The following is a 19,579-nucleotide window of genomic DNA, read 5'->3' as shown; positions in this document are numbered from 1 at the left end:
TGCACGCAAGTCCCAGGCCTGTCTGTTTCTTCCTTTGCCTGTTAGGCGCACCCCTTGTTTACACGTTCAAAATATCGAGCCCTGTGTGCCAGCCTACTGTACTCCCCGACCTGCACCCTTGTTTGTAGCTAGGGAGGAGGCAAGTTGCCCTCTCTCACTGAGGACTCCCTGCAAAATTGACTGCAAAGTTCATTACCGCTTGCTTTCCTTTTGCCTGGAAAAGGGTGTCACCTTACTTGGCAGACTCCAGTGGGACGAGGACAACACAAAATAGTCAAGGAAGCATTGACTCACAAACACCTTCTTTGGCCTCTATATCGATGTTTGGTATTTTGATGTCTAACCTTGGAGTCTGCAAGCCTTGGGAGATTTAAAGAGGTGTTTAAATACACATCCATGAAAGGACTAATAGTTCCTGAGCAAATAATTTCTCTGCACGTGATTGGAACAAAGGCAATTTCTGATTGAACGGAGTAAACAGTGTAGCTTTGACCTGTGCCCCCATCCTTCCTGTTAAACATTTTAGAAGTGGTGGTTAGGGTTTACAGGGCAACTCTGTATTGATTGATACATCTTGAAAATGACAGTCCAGGACTGCCTTTACCTGCACGACGTATCCCTTGCATCCAGCACTAGGGATCCTTTGCCTAGGTGAGAAAGGGTTTCTCCCAGGAATGAGGGCCCTGCATTCCACCTGTTTCTATTTCCAAGTGAATGGGAAGAGATCGAAGATCATTGACTCCTTTCATTCATTCATTTTTCAGCAAACACTGAGCACCTGCCTTGCACCAGGCTCTGTGTGAAGTGCTGAGGGTTCAAAAATAAACGGCATCCAGTCTCTGCCCTCCAAGGCCACTGGCTTAGCCCAGGAAGGAGACGCATAAACACAGAATTATAATAAACGGTGGAAGCACATGGGAGGGTATTTAAACCCTCCTAAGGTGATGATGGTCAGAGAAGTCTCCTAGATAGTTTGAACGTCTGAATTCAATTTTAAAAGCTGCTTAAAAGTTGGCTAAGTGAAGAGAGGGGTAGGGAAATATGAAAAAAGGCTCATGGGCCTTTTACAAAAACGGCAGGGTGAGTTTTTCTTTGTAAATATTGTCCCAGGTGGGAGTGGTGGACATTAGGCCAGAGGAACATGAAGAGCCTTGGAGCTTGCCGCCCACCTGGACTCCAGAAATCAAAGTCTGTGTCTGCTTCCTGAGAGGGCAGAAACGCCTTAGTGTGCCCAGCTAAGGTTGCTGAGTTTCCCCAGGATTCTCAGATTTCCTTCTGCCTCTGATTTTCAACTCTAAACTTTATAAAATTCTATTAGGTAAAATTTCTTAGACAAATCAAAGTTAGGTGTGTGTCAAAGTTTAAAAGTTCATTAACAAGGGAAGTAGAAAGGAAATAATAGTGCCAATTCAAAGAGACTTGGGATGGGCAGAGATATACATACAAAATCTTATAACTAGTATAGTCTAAGCTGCAAAGAATGCTTTTATTTCATATGTTCATAAAAATGTCTTTTTTCCCCTAGCTGATGTGTGAAAAATTGGAAGCTCAACAATTGCTAGGCAAAAACCATTAATCAGAGCGAGATGGGGTTTTAGTTGCAAAAGATTAACCCTTCAAAAGCCCCATCTTTAAAGATATCAGCTCTTTCCTGCTGAGATGTGCAAAGTTCCTAGGGTTCCAACTCCTCAAATATACTCTGTGTATCTTCCACCCCTGCCCTCAGAGCCAACCAAACCCTAGTCTTTAGTGTTCTGTCTCTAAGAGTCAAGAAAGAAGACACTATGTTTTAGTGGAAAGAGCACCTGACTGGGGTGTCAGGAGATCCCGGTTCTAGTCCTGACTCTGCTGCCAGAGAGCTGTGTGCTTTTGGACAAGTCATTTGGCTGCTCTGTGCCTCCAGTTTTCTCATCTGTGAAATAAGACAATCTATACCTACCTCACAGGGTTGTGTGAGGATAAGGCCAAATAAGATAAAGTTTGTGAATATGCTTCGTAAAGTATGGAACGCTGTACAAATGCAAGATATTATCAAGATGATTCCACAGAAAGATTTTCCTAAAACTATTAATAGATTTAGTCCTAAAAAGTCCCTAAAAGCCCACTTCTCAAAATATGGTCCTTGGGCTAGTAGTAAATGTATTACTTGGGAGCTTGTTATAAATGCAGGATTTGGGCTCCACCCGTGACCAACTTAATCAGAATCTGCATTTTATCAAGATTCCCAGGTGATTCATACAAGCATTAGGTGCAGGTGGGTTGGCACATACCTTAAACTGCTGGTTTTCAAAATCTAAGTGTGCAAAAAGATTTTCTAGGCCTAACTTCAGAGATTCTGGTTCAGATAGTCTGGCTTGGGGCTCAGGAGTTTACATTTAAATAAAGGCCCCAGTTGATCCTGTAGCCCCAGGACCACACTTTCAGAACGCTACACTAAGCCATTAAGGTGTTGATCTCCGTGGTTTAGTTATGAATCTTCATAGAATCTCAGAGACTCTCTAGATCTGCTACTACAACCCTGAGTTAAGGTCTCAAAGTCAAACCCATATGTTTCCTGAAAAAAATTTGTCCCCACTGTTTGCTCTCTATCAGCAAGCATTCACCGATCCAATTCATGAACGTTTCACGATGGTTTTTGCTTTGACTTCTCGGCTTCTCTTTTTGGTTCAAAGTTAAGTAGCTATTTTAGGTTGCTTTTTAAAAAGAAACTAGAGAGTTCACAAAAGATAGAGGCTTGCTTTTAATTTATTTTAACTTTACACTGTGAATAGCATGGATTAAGAATTGTAAAAGGCATGCGTGCAGGTTGGAAATAGGAGTTGACATTAATTTCTAAATAGATCCGACCTCTCAAAAACTCCTTCCATCATTAATGTCTAAAGTGGAGAATTAGGAACACGAATTTAAACTAGTATGAAAATCAAGAAACTTTTTTATTTTGTAGAAAGAGAAACATAGCCAGGGATATGAGGGGACTACTGCTGGTTTTCCAGCAAGACAATATTGTTGCCAGAAGAAGTTAATCTTCCTTTATTTCCTGATCTTTAATTATTGTTATATCATAACCCTACTCTAGACTATTTGCCTTGATATGTAGAAAATACTTCTACACTCAGCAGAAAATTATCCTCTTTTCAACTACTGGTTTCTTAATTAGCCTAGGTTTGCTTTGGTTGGAATAGGGTGCCCGCCATTAGCCTTTTGGAGTGGGAGAGGAAAGTGACAAGTTAAAAAAATTGTCCCATAGTCAGGATCAATATTAACTTTTGAAAAGAGTAAAAATACACCCCTCTTTTATGTTTTCAGGAGATGCATTTAGAAGACGCCACGAGATTCTGTCCAAAGGAAGAAAGAGAAAGTGAACAAACATCTTTCAGCGATCAAAACCCCAGGCAAGACCAGAAAGGGGGCTTTCGCAGCTCCTTCCGCAAGCTCTTTAAAAAGAAGTGAGTAGCCCTTAGACAAGACAGCATTGTAACTCATTTCCCTGTGGGCTAAGTCTTGAGGTTTTAACAGTAATAAGTATCAAGTAGCCTGGTTTCACACAACTGCTTCAAGCTCAGTGCCTGCACCCAGTAGCCACGATTCCTGCCAGGTGAAGATGTTTCTCATTGTGATCTCGTAGAGTAAAAGCAAACTCAGCTCTGTCCTCTGCTGCTTCTGTCTTTTAGCCCTACTTCCTTGTTCCCAAAGTCGTGTGTTCTGAGAGGAGTGAGCAGAGGAGGTCCCCTAGGAAATCCCCTTTGGCTGGGAGGAGTGGGATCCACCATTGGAGTTGGGTGTAATGGGTGCGCCAGCAGGATCTCCCCACCTGTGGAAAGTTTTCTAAGGCATCACAGCGCTTCTGCCTGTAGGGGCCTATAGTCATCCTGGTTGCTAGTGCATATTTCTGGGGACTTCTGCCAGTGTTTTCCTTAGCAGAAATGATTGAATGGATTTGGCTTGGGTCCTAGTTAAAAAAAAATCACTTTAATGGAGTTTCCATACTCCATAGGAGGCAAAAACAAGGCCTCTCCCTCCTGTGATCCTTCTAAGATTCTCGGTCCTTGCTGTGTGGAATCACCCACCTGTCATTTCGGTCAGCACTTATTAGCACTGTCTCGCAGACTGGGAGACCATGGCCAAACCCCAGCATGAAATGTAAGAAGAAAGAGCTGAGCGTTAGCATTTGATGGTGGGGGGGTCCCCAGTCCAGCCATCGCGTGCCTGGAAGATGGCTGTCTCTCTCTCCACTGGTCCTCAGGCCTGTTCCCTCTCCCTTAGAGAGATTTCGCCTGCTACTTAGTTTCTCTTGGAAGAGGAGGTTCTTGAAGTGAGTTTTAAACAGTAAATCTTCCCATTTTAGTGGATGGAAAAGTTAAAGACACTATGGCTGACTTTACAGAGCTGCTGATAAGTGACGAAGCACAGGGAAATCACTTTCTCCTGATTTAGGTAATGGTCTTGATGGAAGAATTGGGGGCAGGCCTGGAGTGAGAACTTTTTTTGATGGTTTGTCTAATTCCTCTCTGATAGGGAGGGTAGTACTGAGATTAGTAGGTCTCTGATTGTTGGGCCCACCTGTTGTGACAGGAAGAAGAAGGAAAGGGGGAGAAACTACTGCAGTGAGACAGCCCCACTCCATGAGTCCCCTTACAGTTTTGCTAAAGTAGCCCCGTGCGTGCATGACTATTGCTAGATCCGCTTTATTCTGGGGGTAATGAGCTGAGAATTGTTCCCCTCTCTCTAGGATCATAGATTTAGATCTTTCCTGACCCAGTACCTATTGTCAGGTTTTTTTTTAAAAAAATATTTATTTATTTTGGCTGCTCCGGGTCTTCAGTTGCAGTGTGCACGTGGGATCTGGTTCCCTGACTAGGGATCGAACCTGGGCCGCCTGCATTGGGAGGGAGAGCCCCCTACTGACAGGTTTGACAGGGTGGAGAGAACTGGAGGCAGACAGCTCTCCAGCCTGACCCTGGGATTTAGGCTTCTGAAATCTTCTGAGGGCTCCAAACTCCTAAGGACACTGCTTGAGCCTATCTTTTTATTTTATTTTATTTTATCTATCTATTTATTTATTTAGTTTTGGCTGCGTTGGGTCTTTATTGCTGCCCACAGACTTTCTCTCTAGTTGTGGCGAGCGGGGGCTCTTCTTGGTTGTGGTGCGCGGGCTTCTCATTGCAGTGGTTTCTCTTGCTGTGGAGCACGGGCTCTAGGTGCGTGGGCTTCAGTAGTTATGGCGCACGGGCTCAGTAGTTGTGGCTCGCGGGCTCTAGAGCACAGGCTCAGTAGTTGTGGCACATGGGCTTAGTTGCTCCACGGCATGTGGGATCTTCCCGGACCAGGGCTCGAACCCGTGTCCCCTGGACTGGCAGGCGCATTCTTAACCACTGTGCCACCAGGGAAGCCCTGAGCCTATCTTTTTATTTTTACTTATTTTTAAGCCACAGTACTTCCCAGGAAAACAGCCACTTTTTGTCCAGTGCCATTTATAGTGACTGGGTGCTGTCTGTTAGAAAGCAATGAGTAATGGATCCACCATGGCTCCTTTACAAATTCCCGTTTTTCAGGGATGCAAGAAAACACTCTGCCAGTTACCTGAGGCAGAGGGAGTGGGCTTTTCCTCTCTGTATCCAGTGGGCTTGTCCTCTCTGTATCTAGGAGCAATGGGTAAGAGGAAGAACTTTCTAAAAATGCAGCTGCCTGGAACTGGAGCTGGCTGCCTCACGAGGGAGTGGGTTCTCTTAAGGAGAAGCTAGATGACCCTGGTCAGGGATGCTGTGAAAGGGATTGCCACACTGGGTGGGAGATCATTGTCACTTGAGTGCTTTCTAGTCCTGAGATTTGCTTTATCTGTAGTTTGACTTTGTTGTAGATCAGTCTGGGTGATCACCTCTTTTTAACACCTGAAACAAGAAATTAATGTGGCCTGGGACCTCTAATTTTAAAGACTCACCATGTAGAAGACCAGATTTTGTCTTTCTGTAGCCTCCCCCACCCCTTGGTTCAGTGCTGAGCACGTGCTGTGGACTCTCCAAATTTTCATATTGGTTAACTGCTTTCAGCCCTCTTGCAGCTTTTTGGGATCCTTTTTAGAGGGCCAGAGTCCTCTTATCCTTTTTCATAGATGAGTGCCTCCTGCATCAATCCAACTGCTGCCACCAATCCTGGTACTGCCTTTGTATTTCAGATTTGAAGTGTTACACGGATGGAAGTAAAGGTGGCGCCACTCAGATGGCTGCTCCCTCTGGCAGGGTTTCCTGGCTTTTTAGATCTTGTGTAGAACTGTGAGCACCATCATGTGATGCTTGCTTATCGCCTCGTGTCCAGGGTGCTGCGGTGGGCACTTTGGGGACTTGGCATGGGATAAAGGAGCAGCTCCAGTAGCTTTTCCTGAGTATTTTCATCCAAGAACCATGGAAAGTTTGTTCCATTATGCTGAAGTAGAGACGAAGGGCAGGGAGGCCCCAGTGTAGCACAGAAAGGTCAGTGGCTCTTAACTCAGATGAGAACCCTTGATTCTTCTCATTAATGGAACATCCTTTATTATATGCACGTGCTGTGCGAGATGCTTGTCTAGGAATTGTGAGTGGCTTGGTTGGTCACAGCTGTTAGTAGGAACTTGCACCCTGAAGCCAGGCATGCGGACAGGTACAGGGAGGAACCAGAAAGAAGGAGAATCAGCCCATTCTCCTCCCATGTGTTGGGAGGTCAGGCTGGCAGCAAGCTCTGGGACTTCAAGACGTGGTTCATCCCGGGTACTGGAGTCACGTCAGAGGCTGGCCTCAGAGGCCCAAAAGGGACCAGTGCCAGAAAAGCCATGTGTGTCACATCAGGGGCTCGCTGCCTGCCTCTCCCACGGCCCTCTGGAGGCTCACTCCCGTCTGCACTGACACACGTTTTGTATCCATAGGGGCTTGTTTGGCTGGTGGGCCCACCCACCCAGAATGCTGCTTCGGGACGAAGCTAGGCATGGAGCCAGATGCAACAGAAAACCTGAGAAAGGGTTCTCTTCCCTCTGAGGCTGGGAGGGCCGAATGCTCCTACCCACAAGAATTCAAAAGGGAGAGTCAAGCTGACATCATAAAACAAAAAAAATCCTGAAAAATGCCCAAGATATTTGGGGAAAAGGATGACGCTCTGATTGTTTCTATCTCGGGCACATTTGTCCTCGGTAGATGCCAGGTCATGTGTCCCTGAGAGCTGCCCAGAATTGGTCAGAATAAAGACTGCATATCTTAAAGTTGGAAAATGTTAAATGATTTAAAAAATTTTCAATGACGATTCTTAGAAGACAGGAACAGACCTAATGTGATAGACTGATGCTGGACTGAATCCTTGTCCCCCTGCCTTTGAGCAGGACGGTAGGCAGACTATCCCATTCTGCAAGGATCTATCTGGAGGCTTTCAAAAACTTAAATCTAGACTGTCCTGAAGCCTGAGACAGATGCTACTTCATCTTTATACATAAATCTTGCACTTAAGCTAATAAGTAGTCTTGGTTGGGGGTGTGCATGGGGGAAGAAGGGTTACGTAAAACAGCTTAGGGGCAGGGAATGTAGATGCTTTCTCTTTTTATCCTCAACTCTGGGGGGAGTGGAAGACAAAGAGTATGGCTTCCAAATGATTAATTCTGTTTCCTCACCCATTTCTTCCTCTTTAGCACTTTGTAACTCACATGCCTCAGAGTGTCTCCTTCCCAGTCAGCACCCTCCCTCTACCAGTCGCATCAGAATCTCTTATTTTCTTAACCACACACTGCAGAGAGAGCACTTCTGCAGGGCCCCATATGATTGTCAGTGAATCCACTTCGTGTCCTGTCAGCTGTCTTTGCATCTACTCAGCCTTGGCTATGGAACAGACCATGCAATAGAAAGGACTACTAAAGAATCAATTGATAACTTTACCCTCACCTTCTTCTCTGCCTCCTTAGAGCCTATCTCAAGTTCTTTCTCCATTCTTACCCACTTTGGGGTTCTCTCTCATTTACCATTTCACTTCCTTATACAACTTGAAAACTGAAGGAGATGGCTGAAAGGATAACATTTACTTAAACCTGATTACAGATGTTACTCAGTAGGTCACTGGAAATCAGTCACTAAGTTAAGGATCTTCAGTGTTCTAGGTACTGTCATTAGGAGCTTACGATCCAAATGTAAGAGTAACCTAGCTACAAGGTTTAGTACCTAGAACATAGTAACCCCTCTACAGATAATACTTTAAATGAACATTCATTTGTCACCCTGTTGATTACCTGGGCCAACTGATTTGGCTGACAGGATGGGTGTTCCCCTGCTCCCTTACTTCTCCATCTGCATGTTCCTAAAGCTTTCAAGGCGGAGTCTTTCCATCAGAAAACCAACCCTTCTTAAGTCAGAGGGTCCTGCAGCACTAATTCCAGCCCTCCTCCCTTCCCCCGCTCCAAACAAACTTTAAGGCTTACCATAGCAAACTGCTACTTGTATGACCCACCCAACTTGTGATTTGTCTTCATCCCTGTCAGTTGAGTGGAAGGAAAGTTAGTGACAGGTCCGTTCTTTCCCGTCAATTATTTGGATGGCTGTGTCGGAATGTACTAGGTGCTGTCCTACCCTTACCCAGCAAGCGTTTGCCTTCCTAGCCCTTTATGTGTTCCCAGTTCTGCCCTGCAGTCAGCCAAAATGGCCCCAGGAACTCAAAAGCCATTTCTGTTTTATCGAGAAAGGGGATAAAAGCAAATACACTAGCTCTTTCTCCTAGATTCTGCAGCTTATGTCTCAGTAATTTAGGTATGCATTACTCGAGAGCCACACCTTTGGAGGAGTCCATGAGTTTAGGTGGCCATATTTCATTAGAAAGAAACCAGTTAAAAATATCTTTAAAAGGATAAAAATGAGCTTTTAGTCATAGCTACAGTAGAATGCTGGATTTTGAAAATGATTAACAAGTTAGTCATTAGTTAATTGTTAGTTAATATCAAGACCTGTGGAGCCATTCACACACCTGCAGACATAGAGAAGGTGGTTTGTGAGAAGAGCAGTTAAAGAAAAAACTAAGCTGAGTTTGTGGACCTTGAAAACTAGACAGGGCGATTTTGGCATTTGTTTCAGAAATGGGAACGCAACTGGTGAAGATTTCTGTGGTCCTTGGGGCTGGTGGTGACATCAAAGCTTTCCCATTTCCAGGTAAACATGAAACAGTTGCATGTTGGAACCATCAAAGTATGACATGTTGGGTTTTGGAGAGATCAGATATAGCTAAGAGGGGAAATGGAAGGTAAAGATTTTAAGTTTTGAGCAATGACCTTCTGATGAGAAACTGTCATTTGGGAAAACAATTAAGAAACACCAGCCAGATTCAAATCTTGCTTCCTACTTCCTGCCCCCCAAACTTTAGGTGTTCTTAGTCTTCTGGATAACAGAAGATATGGGGAAAGAAGGACATGGTCAAAAATCTATCTTCCTAACATTTTGGGTGCAGTGTACTAACCAGGGAAGATCTGAACTGGAGGTAGCTGGGAGTTCTGAGAGAAGGCCTGGAGCTTCAGGGCGGGACCTGTGGAGGTGGTCTCAAGGGAGAGTTCCAGGGGGTCTTCTGCGCTGAAAAGGAAGAGGACTTTCACCCCACTCGGCTGTCATCTTATTGAATGAATACCCAGATGTACTCGGGTTGGATAGATAATATGCACTGGGATAAACGGAAAAGTGCTCCTTACTGACCAGATGTAGAGAGTGTGGTAGGCAGCTAGGGTTTCATCTGTGATACCAAATATCAGGGCCAAAAGTAAAAAAATCCAATCAGTCATCAGGCTTCCAGACATCAGGGTTTTAGCCTTTGTGTGGCTCCAACTTCTTCCCTTGAATAATGTAAAGGAGTTTGAACTCTGCCCCATTAATTCAGTAAATGATAGTCGTAATTAACTTATCTAATAGCAACAATGAGGACACCCAAAGCGTATCAGTGATAGTGAAAGAACTTATCTTTCTTTTGTGGATAGTGGAAGCATGCCTGACTCTGCCTTGGCATATGGAGAACGTGCTCAGTTGTGCAGGAGCTTTGGACAAAGAACTTCATGTCTAATGTCACTGTCCTACACCTTGCATGAGGTCTTTTGATATTGGTTCTTAAGTCACTGGGCTAGTTTTACTCATTTTAGCTCAGGGTTTAAGCTAGCCAAAGGGCCCCAGCCTAGTTTATCAGAGGTTATTTCCAGAAAGCCTCCTCCCTCTAGGGACTTCTGACATGAACAAACTGGAGAAGGTGCAGAGCTGGAATGGATTACCCAACTGGCTTAACCAAGAGAAAGGAAGAATACACCCTCGACTGGGGACTCAATTGGACTGTTTTGAGTTGTTGCCTCTTGATTGGGCTTGGTCTCCTATGTGGTGGTTGAGATAATAGAATCTCCCTAATCTGATTACTGTACTAATTTCTGCATTCTACCAAATGTAGCATATATGTGTGGTTGGCTTCAATAAATTTTTCATTTTAAAATGAAAACAAGCAAAAGCAAGAGTTTGTAATGTAACGCCCAAATTAAGTAAAGGCCCTTGATAACCTTGGTTGAGAACAATGAATTCCATCCCTTAAAATTTAAGGGCCTTGCTAATTTGTGGAGTAGTTACTTGATCGAATCAAAATAGGATTTATTGAATTTTCTAAGCCTTTATTCCCCTTTTACAATGTTATTACACAGTTTCTTACACTGACATACACAATTGTCACAACTGTCCCCATAAAGCATTAGAAAGGTAAATTCTTTATGTTCACTGCAAATCTTAGTTACACATGTCCTGAGTCATGAAATTCAGGGGAAGTTAAAAATTATTCCAGATCTAGGAGGCAACTGTTTTACAATTGCAAAACAATTTGGATAGATAAAATATTTGAAAACAATTAAAACCAAATCAACCTGTACTTTATCTGTGTGCTGAGATTTTAGGTCCAGTGGATCAGAATACAGGGAAAAAACTAATGAGAACCCCTCAATGGATCCTTCACCCACCAAACAAGATTTCTTCAGAAACCGACTTGCTCTTGCAAATGACCTTGACCAAGGAACAGCTGTGTAAAACATACTTACAGTTGTATTGTCAAGTGGTAAGATGAGGATAAAAAGCTTGTATATATCTGTGTAGGAATATATATATATATATATATATTGATGTATAAATCCCTGAGGAAAACTAATATAAATACTTACATATGAAACTATATCAACAGACAAGACATTGAAAAGATGAAGATTAGTCTGTGCTTGAGAGCTTGCTTTTTGAACAACACCTGGGAAAAGGGAAATGAAGACTTTTCACAGCATTACAGAAAAACACAATAAATTTGGAGGAAAATAAACGTTTGTAAGAACAGAAACTTCCACCTTGAGGTCATTCCCCCAGTATAATATTGAGCATGTTCATATTTAACATGGATGTGAATTTTATGCTTCCTAGGCATTTAGCGTATTAATTCATCCCAGTGTTCTCAGACTAATATACACTATGTTAGGGGCCAGTTCTGTCTTGCCATATGTCTTTCAAAAACCCCAAGGCAAACACCTAACATCCCTTAAGGCAAAGGATCAGTTAATAGAATTGTACTTTACATGTTGCAAATATGAATTTTGTGGAAAATTTGTGCTTAAACCATGACACAGAAGGTTCAAAGCTTAAAGACATATTAATCTCCAAATAGGAAAAGAACCTTAAGAGTAGTATTCCTCTTGTTCTATGGTTATGAAAATCAGTGCAGGGAACAGTGATTTTTCTAGAAACTGGGAGGCCAAAGAAACATTTTCCCTCACGTGGGTTGTGCTGCAGATGGGAACGAATCCAGAGTCGGTGTTTTATTGAGTACTGAGGATTCAAAGATCCACCAGTGATCCTGAGTGTCACACACACTCATGACCATATGGACTGGGAAAAAGCACTGATTTTGTCACCAACATCAGTACTTCAATGGCTTATACACAGTGGTTGCTACAAACACCAAGTCGGAATGAAAAGTCAGCGCTAGCGTTACCTTATTCTATTTTCCAGAAGTAAGTTGTAAAGAAAGGTCTTACAATGCAGGCAGAGAAATCATTGCAATGAGGCTTGCCTGGCTATGGGGTCAATAAAATGTACTCTCTTTCCACATAGGTATGCCCAAGATGGCCCACATCCTTGACATGCCCCAAACATCAGAATCGTAACAGAAAAAAATTAGGTTGAAACAATCTGTCTCTATTTCTCAGCAGTTCTAATTAGGGGCATAGGTTACTATTCATTCAGAATCTTGGTGCTCCAGCTGACTTCTCCAGAGGCTGTTCCTCTAGTGACTACTGTTTGATAAAATAGGGGAAGTTTCACTTGTGTTACAAGTTTTCTTCTCCTTGTCTGACGACTAATTAGGAACCCATCTATTAGCATTTGGAACAGTAGGAGTCTGGAACAGTTACAGGATCACTGCCAACTTTTTGGAGTTTCCAATAATATTTGAAGCCAAGCTTTTCAAATTAATGAACTCCTCTGAAATTAGATTTCTTTCTATTATCAGGCCAAAGATGTTTTGGGGGACAGTGCTTAAAAGCATAGTGTGAAATTGACTGGACATGAAAAGTGAAACAGGAGACATAACCTCTTAAATAAAATGTAAAAAACAAAATTTCTTTCCCCTTCATATTGTTTATCATAAAAATGATCAATTACTGGGATGGTTTCAAAAATATTCACATACATCCCAAAGTTTCATTTTGATAACACCCTTTGAAAAATCTTGATGCTACATCTGTAGCACAACTCAATTTAGTAATATTTTAGGAAAGTAGCCTATAAAACTAGTAATAATTAATGCTGCTACTCTCTGGGTCTCTATCATCTGATATCTGGATTTTTTTCTGGTAGCTTTCTAACTGCCCCCATCAATCCCACACATCTCTTAACATGTGAATATTCCCAAATATTGCTTTGTGTTAAACTCTTTGACTGTTCTTATTTGTCTGTAGTCAAATTCCAAACTCTTTGACTTGACATTCAAGGCTCTCTCTCTCCAGTGCAGCTCCAGGTTTTCTCTCTGGCTACCAGCTCCCTCTTTGCAGTGCTACTGAACTACTGTACCTCAGCTAAGCTGGGCTGTTACTGTTTCCTGGCAAGCCACGCACCTCGCTCAGGCTCACTCTTGCTTCATGTCTTTACTCTGGCCTCCTTCCTCTCTGCTAATGTTCAAGACCCAGTTTAAGCCTCCTCGTCTTTCCGTGGCCTCTAGTGGTGTAACTTGTCTATCTTTTGATCTGTGTGTCTTGTCTTCCCAACAACAATGTAAGTCTCTGCAAGGGCAGGAGCTGTACCGTATCTTTTGAAATTCTTTCCACCTCTAGAATTCTAGGTGCTTAGTAAGCAGTTGATGCCAACATTAATGTTGGTGCTCTAAAATATAGAGGCCACAGAAATTAATTTCTACTCATAATTTGCCAAAGAGTTTCAGGGTTGTCACTTTACTTTCCTGCCTTTCATTTTTCTTTTTTTTTTTTAAAGAAAACTATCAATCGCAAAGGAAATAAAATACAGTTGTCTTCAGAAGCCGGTAAAGGCACCACTGCCACTGTCACAGCATCTAGCATTAGAAAACATCTCTCCATTAAAAATAAAAAAGTTTGCTACTCTTTTCTGTGCTGTACTGACCCATTTCATAATCTTTCTAGGTAGTACTGTAAATTGACAGAGGAGCTAGGATATTTAATGATATTTAATGTAATGTTGCACTAGGGATGAAGTCAGGGTGGGAAAGAGCTTTTGGCAATTGATATAAAATCTGTTGCCTCCAGTCCTTCCAGAGAAGGAGAGCACAGACAGCTCCTGGAAATGTTTGAGTGAGTAAGCAGAGAGAAGCATTCCACCAAAAGATGAAGTGGCTATTTCTGCACAGGCTGGCAGTGGCCACAGGTCCCTTCTGTGTTCCTGTGGGGTCTGTATGGAACTCCAAGCAAGGATTGTCCTGCTTTTCTGATGCCAGAACTGGGACCTTGGAGAGCTGGGGATTTACGGACGAACACTCTGGGGTTCCATGTGGTGGGGTATTTCATCATATGACATAGTTTGCTTGAAATTACAAAGCCTCTTTCTTGCTCGGGGAAAACCCTTTGAACAGTGTTTCTATAGCACCTCGTGTCTGTCATATTCTCTCACCTCCTTCAAGTCTGTACTAATATACTATCTTCCCTATGAGGGCACTTGTGAAAATGCAGATTCCTGGGTACTATTTCAGTCCCACTCTACTGGAATATTTCAGAGCGGGGCCCACGAATCTGCATTTTAAATGCACTCAGGTGATTCTTTGGCCCACTGAATTTTTTGTTTTGTTTTGTTTTGTTTTGCGGTACGCGGGCCTCTCACTGTTGTGGCCTCTCCTGTTGCGGAGCACAGGCTCCAGACGCGCAGGCTCAGCGGCCATGGCTCACGGGCCTAGCTGCTCTGCGGCATGTGGAATCTTCCCGGACCGGGGCACGAACCCGTGTCCCCTGCCTCGGCAGGCGGACTCTCAACCACTGCGCCACCAGGGAAGCCCGGCCCACTGAAATTTTAAAGCCACTACTTCTTAGACCAATAAATTGAATGATTTAGTATATAAACCACAGCACTGATTCTAAACATAGATTGAATTTTAGGACAGAATAAAGGATTATACTTACCTTGGGTTACAGAAAACTGATAGTTCATGAAAACCCAAATGATTCTTTTTGAATTATTTAATTTACCATCTGTGACCTTTACTATTATATATAGTAAGATTTTGATTAAAAATATACATATATACATGATCAGTGTTTTTTATAATAAAGTAGTAAAATTGACTATATAGTCTACATAATCAATTGCATGCACTTAGAAACATGATAAAATGAATGTCTTAACACTAAGTTGTATAATAAGATTAAGTCTAGTTTTCAGACTAGACTTTCTCTTGAAATATCACCATAAATAACTTTCTTCCTGAGCCTAAAACAGTAGTGCTCTGGGAACACTTGGGACTCTCATATCCTGAGAGCTGATTTAAGTTAAAGATGTGCATGCCCCACTCAGCCTGTGAGCATCCGAATATCTATGCAGAGAGGCCAGTGGATCTCACATGGTAGGGAGAGGTTGACAGAAAAACGGGTGAGAAAGAGTTTTTCAAAAAGGGAAACAGGTTAAAAAAAGGTTGAGAAAATTGATGGAGAGACACCTCTATATTTTAAGGGAAAAAATTAGAAATTGATGTGTGACACTAAGTTTTAAACACAAGAACATAAGGATGTGCTGTAAGCAGTGCAGAAAATATTGTTTTGGAAAATTGTCAGACATTCAAAATAGTCAATATTTTTGTACCTAAACCAAATAACTTATTTTCCAAAATTTATTGTTGCTTTCAAAGAGCTTCGTGTACAATCTTTAATGTTATCAAACTTATTAAATATCTATAGAGATGTTTTTATTCCTTCTTCTTGCCTCATTGCCTCCAGAGATAGCAGCATTCAGTGCTCTGATTCTTAGCAAGAAGACTGAATGTGTTGTGTTTCTTCCTCATGTACGTAAACCTGTTCATCTGAAGATTGTGGGATCTACGTGAAGGACTGCTGTGGATCCCATCTGTGTTTCTAAGTGTGTTGTTTCCACTTCACACTAGATCGCATCCCCTCTTCTCATCATCACATTTTCCTTTTAAACTGGTGCAAACCCTTCAGCATACAAACAGGCTCTTATTTCTTTCATTTTAAGCAAAAGAAACCTTCTCTTGAAGGTTCTAACTCTGTCGCAGTTCACGGCTTCCTTTTATGTAAAACCTGAAAGACCAAACTGCTCCGCGTCTCTCCTCCCATTCCTCATTAAACTCACTCCACCCACAGCACTCCCCTTACTACTCTTGTCAAGGGCATCATCGGTGATTTTCACCCTTGCTAAATGAATGGTCCATTCTTAGTTGTTTTACTCCCCCATCAAATAGCATTTGAGGCACTGATCACTTCCTTCTTCGGAAATATCAGTAATTTCTTCACTAGGCCTCAAGGATGCAACAGGCTGCTGGTTTTCTCCTTCATTCCTTCCTGGTCTACTTGTTCGGGAGTGAGGCGGCTCTCTCCTCCTTTTAAGGTTACAAAGCCCCAGGGCTCTTTGCTTAGATCTCTTTTTTTTCCAGGCTGTACTCATTTCTTTGGTGATCTTATATGGACTGCTGGCTTTAAAATATGATCTTTACAAAAGTGACTCCCAATTTTGTATCTTGAACCCCTAACTCTCCCCCAAACTCCAGACTCACATCTCCAGCTGCCTCCTTGGCACCTCTCAGGTGTCTTATATATTTATTGAACTTATCATGTCCAAGCTTGCTTCAACCAAATCTTCCCCACCTCCGTTAATGGTAACTTTGTCCTTCCAGTTGCTCAGGCCGCTAATCTGGAAGTTATCCTTGACAATTCTGTGAAACCCAACATCCAGTCTATCGGTGACCTCTTCTCACCACCTCCTCTGCTGTCACCCTGGCCGATCTGCCTTCTATTGGACCAGCTTCCCTAGTCCCACTCTTAACCCCTAATTATTCTGAACACTGCAGCCAGAGTGATCATGTTAAAATGTAAATCAGATCACGTCACTTCTCTGCTCAAACCCTCTAAGGGCTCTATTTCTCTCAAACAGAAGCTAAAGTCATTAGAAGTGATCTGGACCCATTAAACCTCTGACGGCACCGCCTGCTCACTCAGTCATTCCTCTCCAGACCAGTAGCTTCGCTATTCCTCAGATATATTAAGTATATGCTCCTGCCTCTGGGCTTTTGAATTGACTGTTCCCTGTGACTTCACATATTTTTTTTCCTAGATACTTGCATGTCTCATTCCTGCACCTCCTTCAAGTCTTTACTCGTATGTCCCCTTCTCCGTGAGGCTGGCTCTCACCATCCTGGTTAGGTTTCACTTCCCCTGCCCCTACATTCCCAGTCACCTTGTCCTGCCTGCTTTTTTGTTCATAGCAGTTACAACATTCTAACATATATCTATTTGTTCTTATTACTTATTGTCTACATTTCCTCACTAGATTATTAATCCCACGATATGGATTTTTGTCTGTTTTGTTCATTGCTATATTCCTAACATCAAAACTGTACTTGAAACAATAAATATTTGTTGAATAGTCAGATGGGCCCTTAACAAATGCTTATAACTAAGGTCACTCAAAACCAATTTAAGTGTAAACATCAAAGGAAGCTGTATGGTAAAGAATCAAATTATGGGAACTTCAGGATGAACCATCAACCTCTTAAAAGATATCTAAAAGCAGGCAAACTCTGAAAACATATCCCTCATATCTTGTTACTATTAAGTACTCACTCTGTGAAAGGCACTGGGTTTTATACATACTACCCTTTAAACCTCACAACAGTCCCAAAGAGTAGATCTATTGACCTCAAATATTGATGAAGAAACACAGACTCAGATTATTTAAATAACTTCTCCGAAGTCACACATCTAGTAAGTCATGGGCCAGAATGTGAACACAGAGATTTGATTCCAAAGCACCTGCTTGTTGTACTCCACCACCACAATTTTTCCTTTTCTAGATGAGTCATGAAGGTACAGAAACCAGCTTCTAAAAATGGGCTGTAGTTTTCTTCTTGCCTCCAATAAGAATCAAGAGCCCTAAAATAGTAGCATGACTATAAACTGCTTTTTTGGAATTGTACTCTATCAAAGCCCTCCTTGCTACATGCATCTATCTGCAAAAAGGTAGGCTCTGCTGGTGGCCGAACCCTAGAGTCTTAAGTGCCCTGAATCTGTGATGAGCTAGTGACTAAAATAAGTAAAAAAACAAACCACCTGGTTAAAATTGAAAAGAAGTGATGTTTTAAGAGCAAATTTGGAATCAGGTCTGACTAATCAATATTGTTATTTTCCTATAGCTTTTAAATTGATTTTCTAGAATATACTCAATAATACATACTTGGATTTCACAGTGGCCTACAAATGGAATTTGTACAAACTGATGATTTTGTGTCTTTAAACCAGGGGTGAAAAAAAAAAACAAAACAATGAATTTTGACTAGTCCTGAAAGCAGTCCTCCAAATACCAGGAATCAAAGTTGAGTCAGTGGTCTCAATCACTGACTGTCACATGATGTTGGCTAAGTCATGTCACTTACTTCAATTTTAAAATAAGGGTATTAGATCTCTTAAGGATTCATTAGTTTTCACATTCTGTAGTTCACCATGAATGACCTCATATTTGCATAATTCTTTACAGTGTACAACTGTAAGCTGTATCTTTTTATGCCAAGCCCAGAAAGAACTGCTGAATGTCAGGCTGCCATGTTCCAGCAGGTCTCAGCAAAACCTGCCTTTTGAGGGACTGTGGTATCTTAAAACTTCTTTTATGGAATACAAATGCCTCAGCCCTCCCCTGCAGCTTCATCCAGGTGACACCCAAGGTCACTAAAGTACTAATTTTCATCCCAAGGGCCTCCCACTCACTACAATCATAGAGCTTGATACAGAAGGAAGTATTCAACTTCTTTTATAATACTGTGATACAGGAAAAAGCGCCTCCAAAGCAAGACCATGATTAAGAGCAAACTATTTCTATGGAAAGTATGAGCTAAAATGAGAATCACTAATGGCATTAAAATACTGCCTTCTAAAATAAATACATGCAAAAATAATACACTTGTGGGCTATGTAAGGCATTTTTTTTTTATTATTTTTCGGTTTATCTTAGTAATGCCAGAAAAATAACAGCCGTTATTTTCACTTTAAATGCAAACCAAATACTGCTGCACACAGAGTACAAAGATTACCTACGAACATGGTTAGGTACAAAGGCCATATTAGATGTATAGACCAAACTTTGTTTTTACATCAGAGTAAGACTGACAGAGCAATTTTTTGGACAATTATTTTAGCAAATAACCGTGCTACTAAACAAAGGCAAATACACATATATATACATAAACACGTTTCAACTGAAGTTATTCGTGTCACTTTGACAAACAAAGGCTTCTTCTCTGGTGGGTTTCACCAGATATTTGCACCCCAAAGTCCCCTGCCCTGATCCCGCCCCCAAATGCTGACTTGATCTGAAGAAAAAAATCAGAGATGTTCTTAATTAAAGGCACATTTGGCAGCTACGGAAAGTGGCATGCATCTGGCACAGGTGCACTCTCCCTATAAAGCCACACCACATGTGACTTCCATCCACTATGCATCTTGTTTGAGTGGTAGTCCAATGTGATCCACCTTTAGCTAATTTGCTTTATAATTTTGCAGCAATTGGCTACTTAATGCACTATTTTCATTAAAGGCAAAAGGGAAGTTTGCTCACAGTTGACAGAAAATGCACTTTATGGTGTCAAAAATGGAAAATAAGGCATGAAATTTACAAAACAAGTTACAAGTGCTTTTGTTTAGATTTATCATAGACTTCATGCTTTTCTTAACTAGCGCTCAAAATATTTCACTGGCTCATGTATAAGGAATTTTGAAATGATTTTAAAAGTAATGAGATGTTTCAAAAGAAAAATACTGAATAAATAAACTAAGTCATCACTTTCCCTTATAAATAATTTTACTGCATAATTCTTTCAGACAAACTGGTATTAACCCTGTGATGCTTACTTTACT

At 41.8% G+C, this 19,579-nt stretch overlaps 1 protein-coding gene across 1 annotated transcript in view; it reads left to right on the top strand.

Annotated features, from left to right (window-relative positions):
- ARHGEF33 (Rho guanine nucleotide exchange factor 33) overlaps positions 1-18,020 on the top strand; it is a 79,488-nt gene extending 61,468 nt beyond the window's left edge. The window contains exons 17-18 of the mRNA XM_067703203.1: positions 3,307-3,446; positions 10,904-18,020. Coding sequence (XP_067559304.1) covers positions 3,307-3,446; positions 10,904-11,033 — 270 coding nt within the window. The 3' untranslated portion in view covers positions 11,034-18,020. The remainder of the gene's footprint in view (positions 1-3,306; positions 3,447-10,903) is intronic.
- Positions 18,021-19,579: the final 1,559 nt, after the last annotated feature.

The sequence above is a fragment of the Pseudorca crassidens genome, chromosome 14 (assembly GCF_039906515.1).
Source record: "Pseudorca crassidens isolate mPseCra1 chromosome 14, mPseCra1.hap1, whole genome shotgun sequence".
Classification (NCBI taxonomy): Eukaryota; Metazoa; Chordata; class Mammalia; order Artiodactyla; family Delphinidae; genus Pseudorca; species Pseudorca crassidens.
This window is presented reverse-complemented; position numbering and strand designations above follow the sequence as displayed.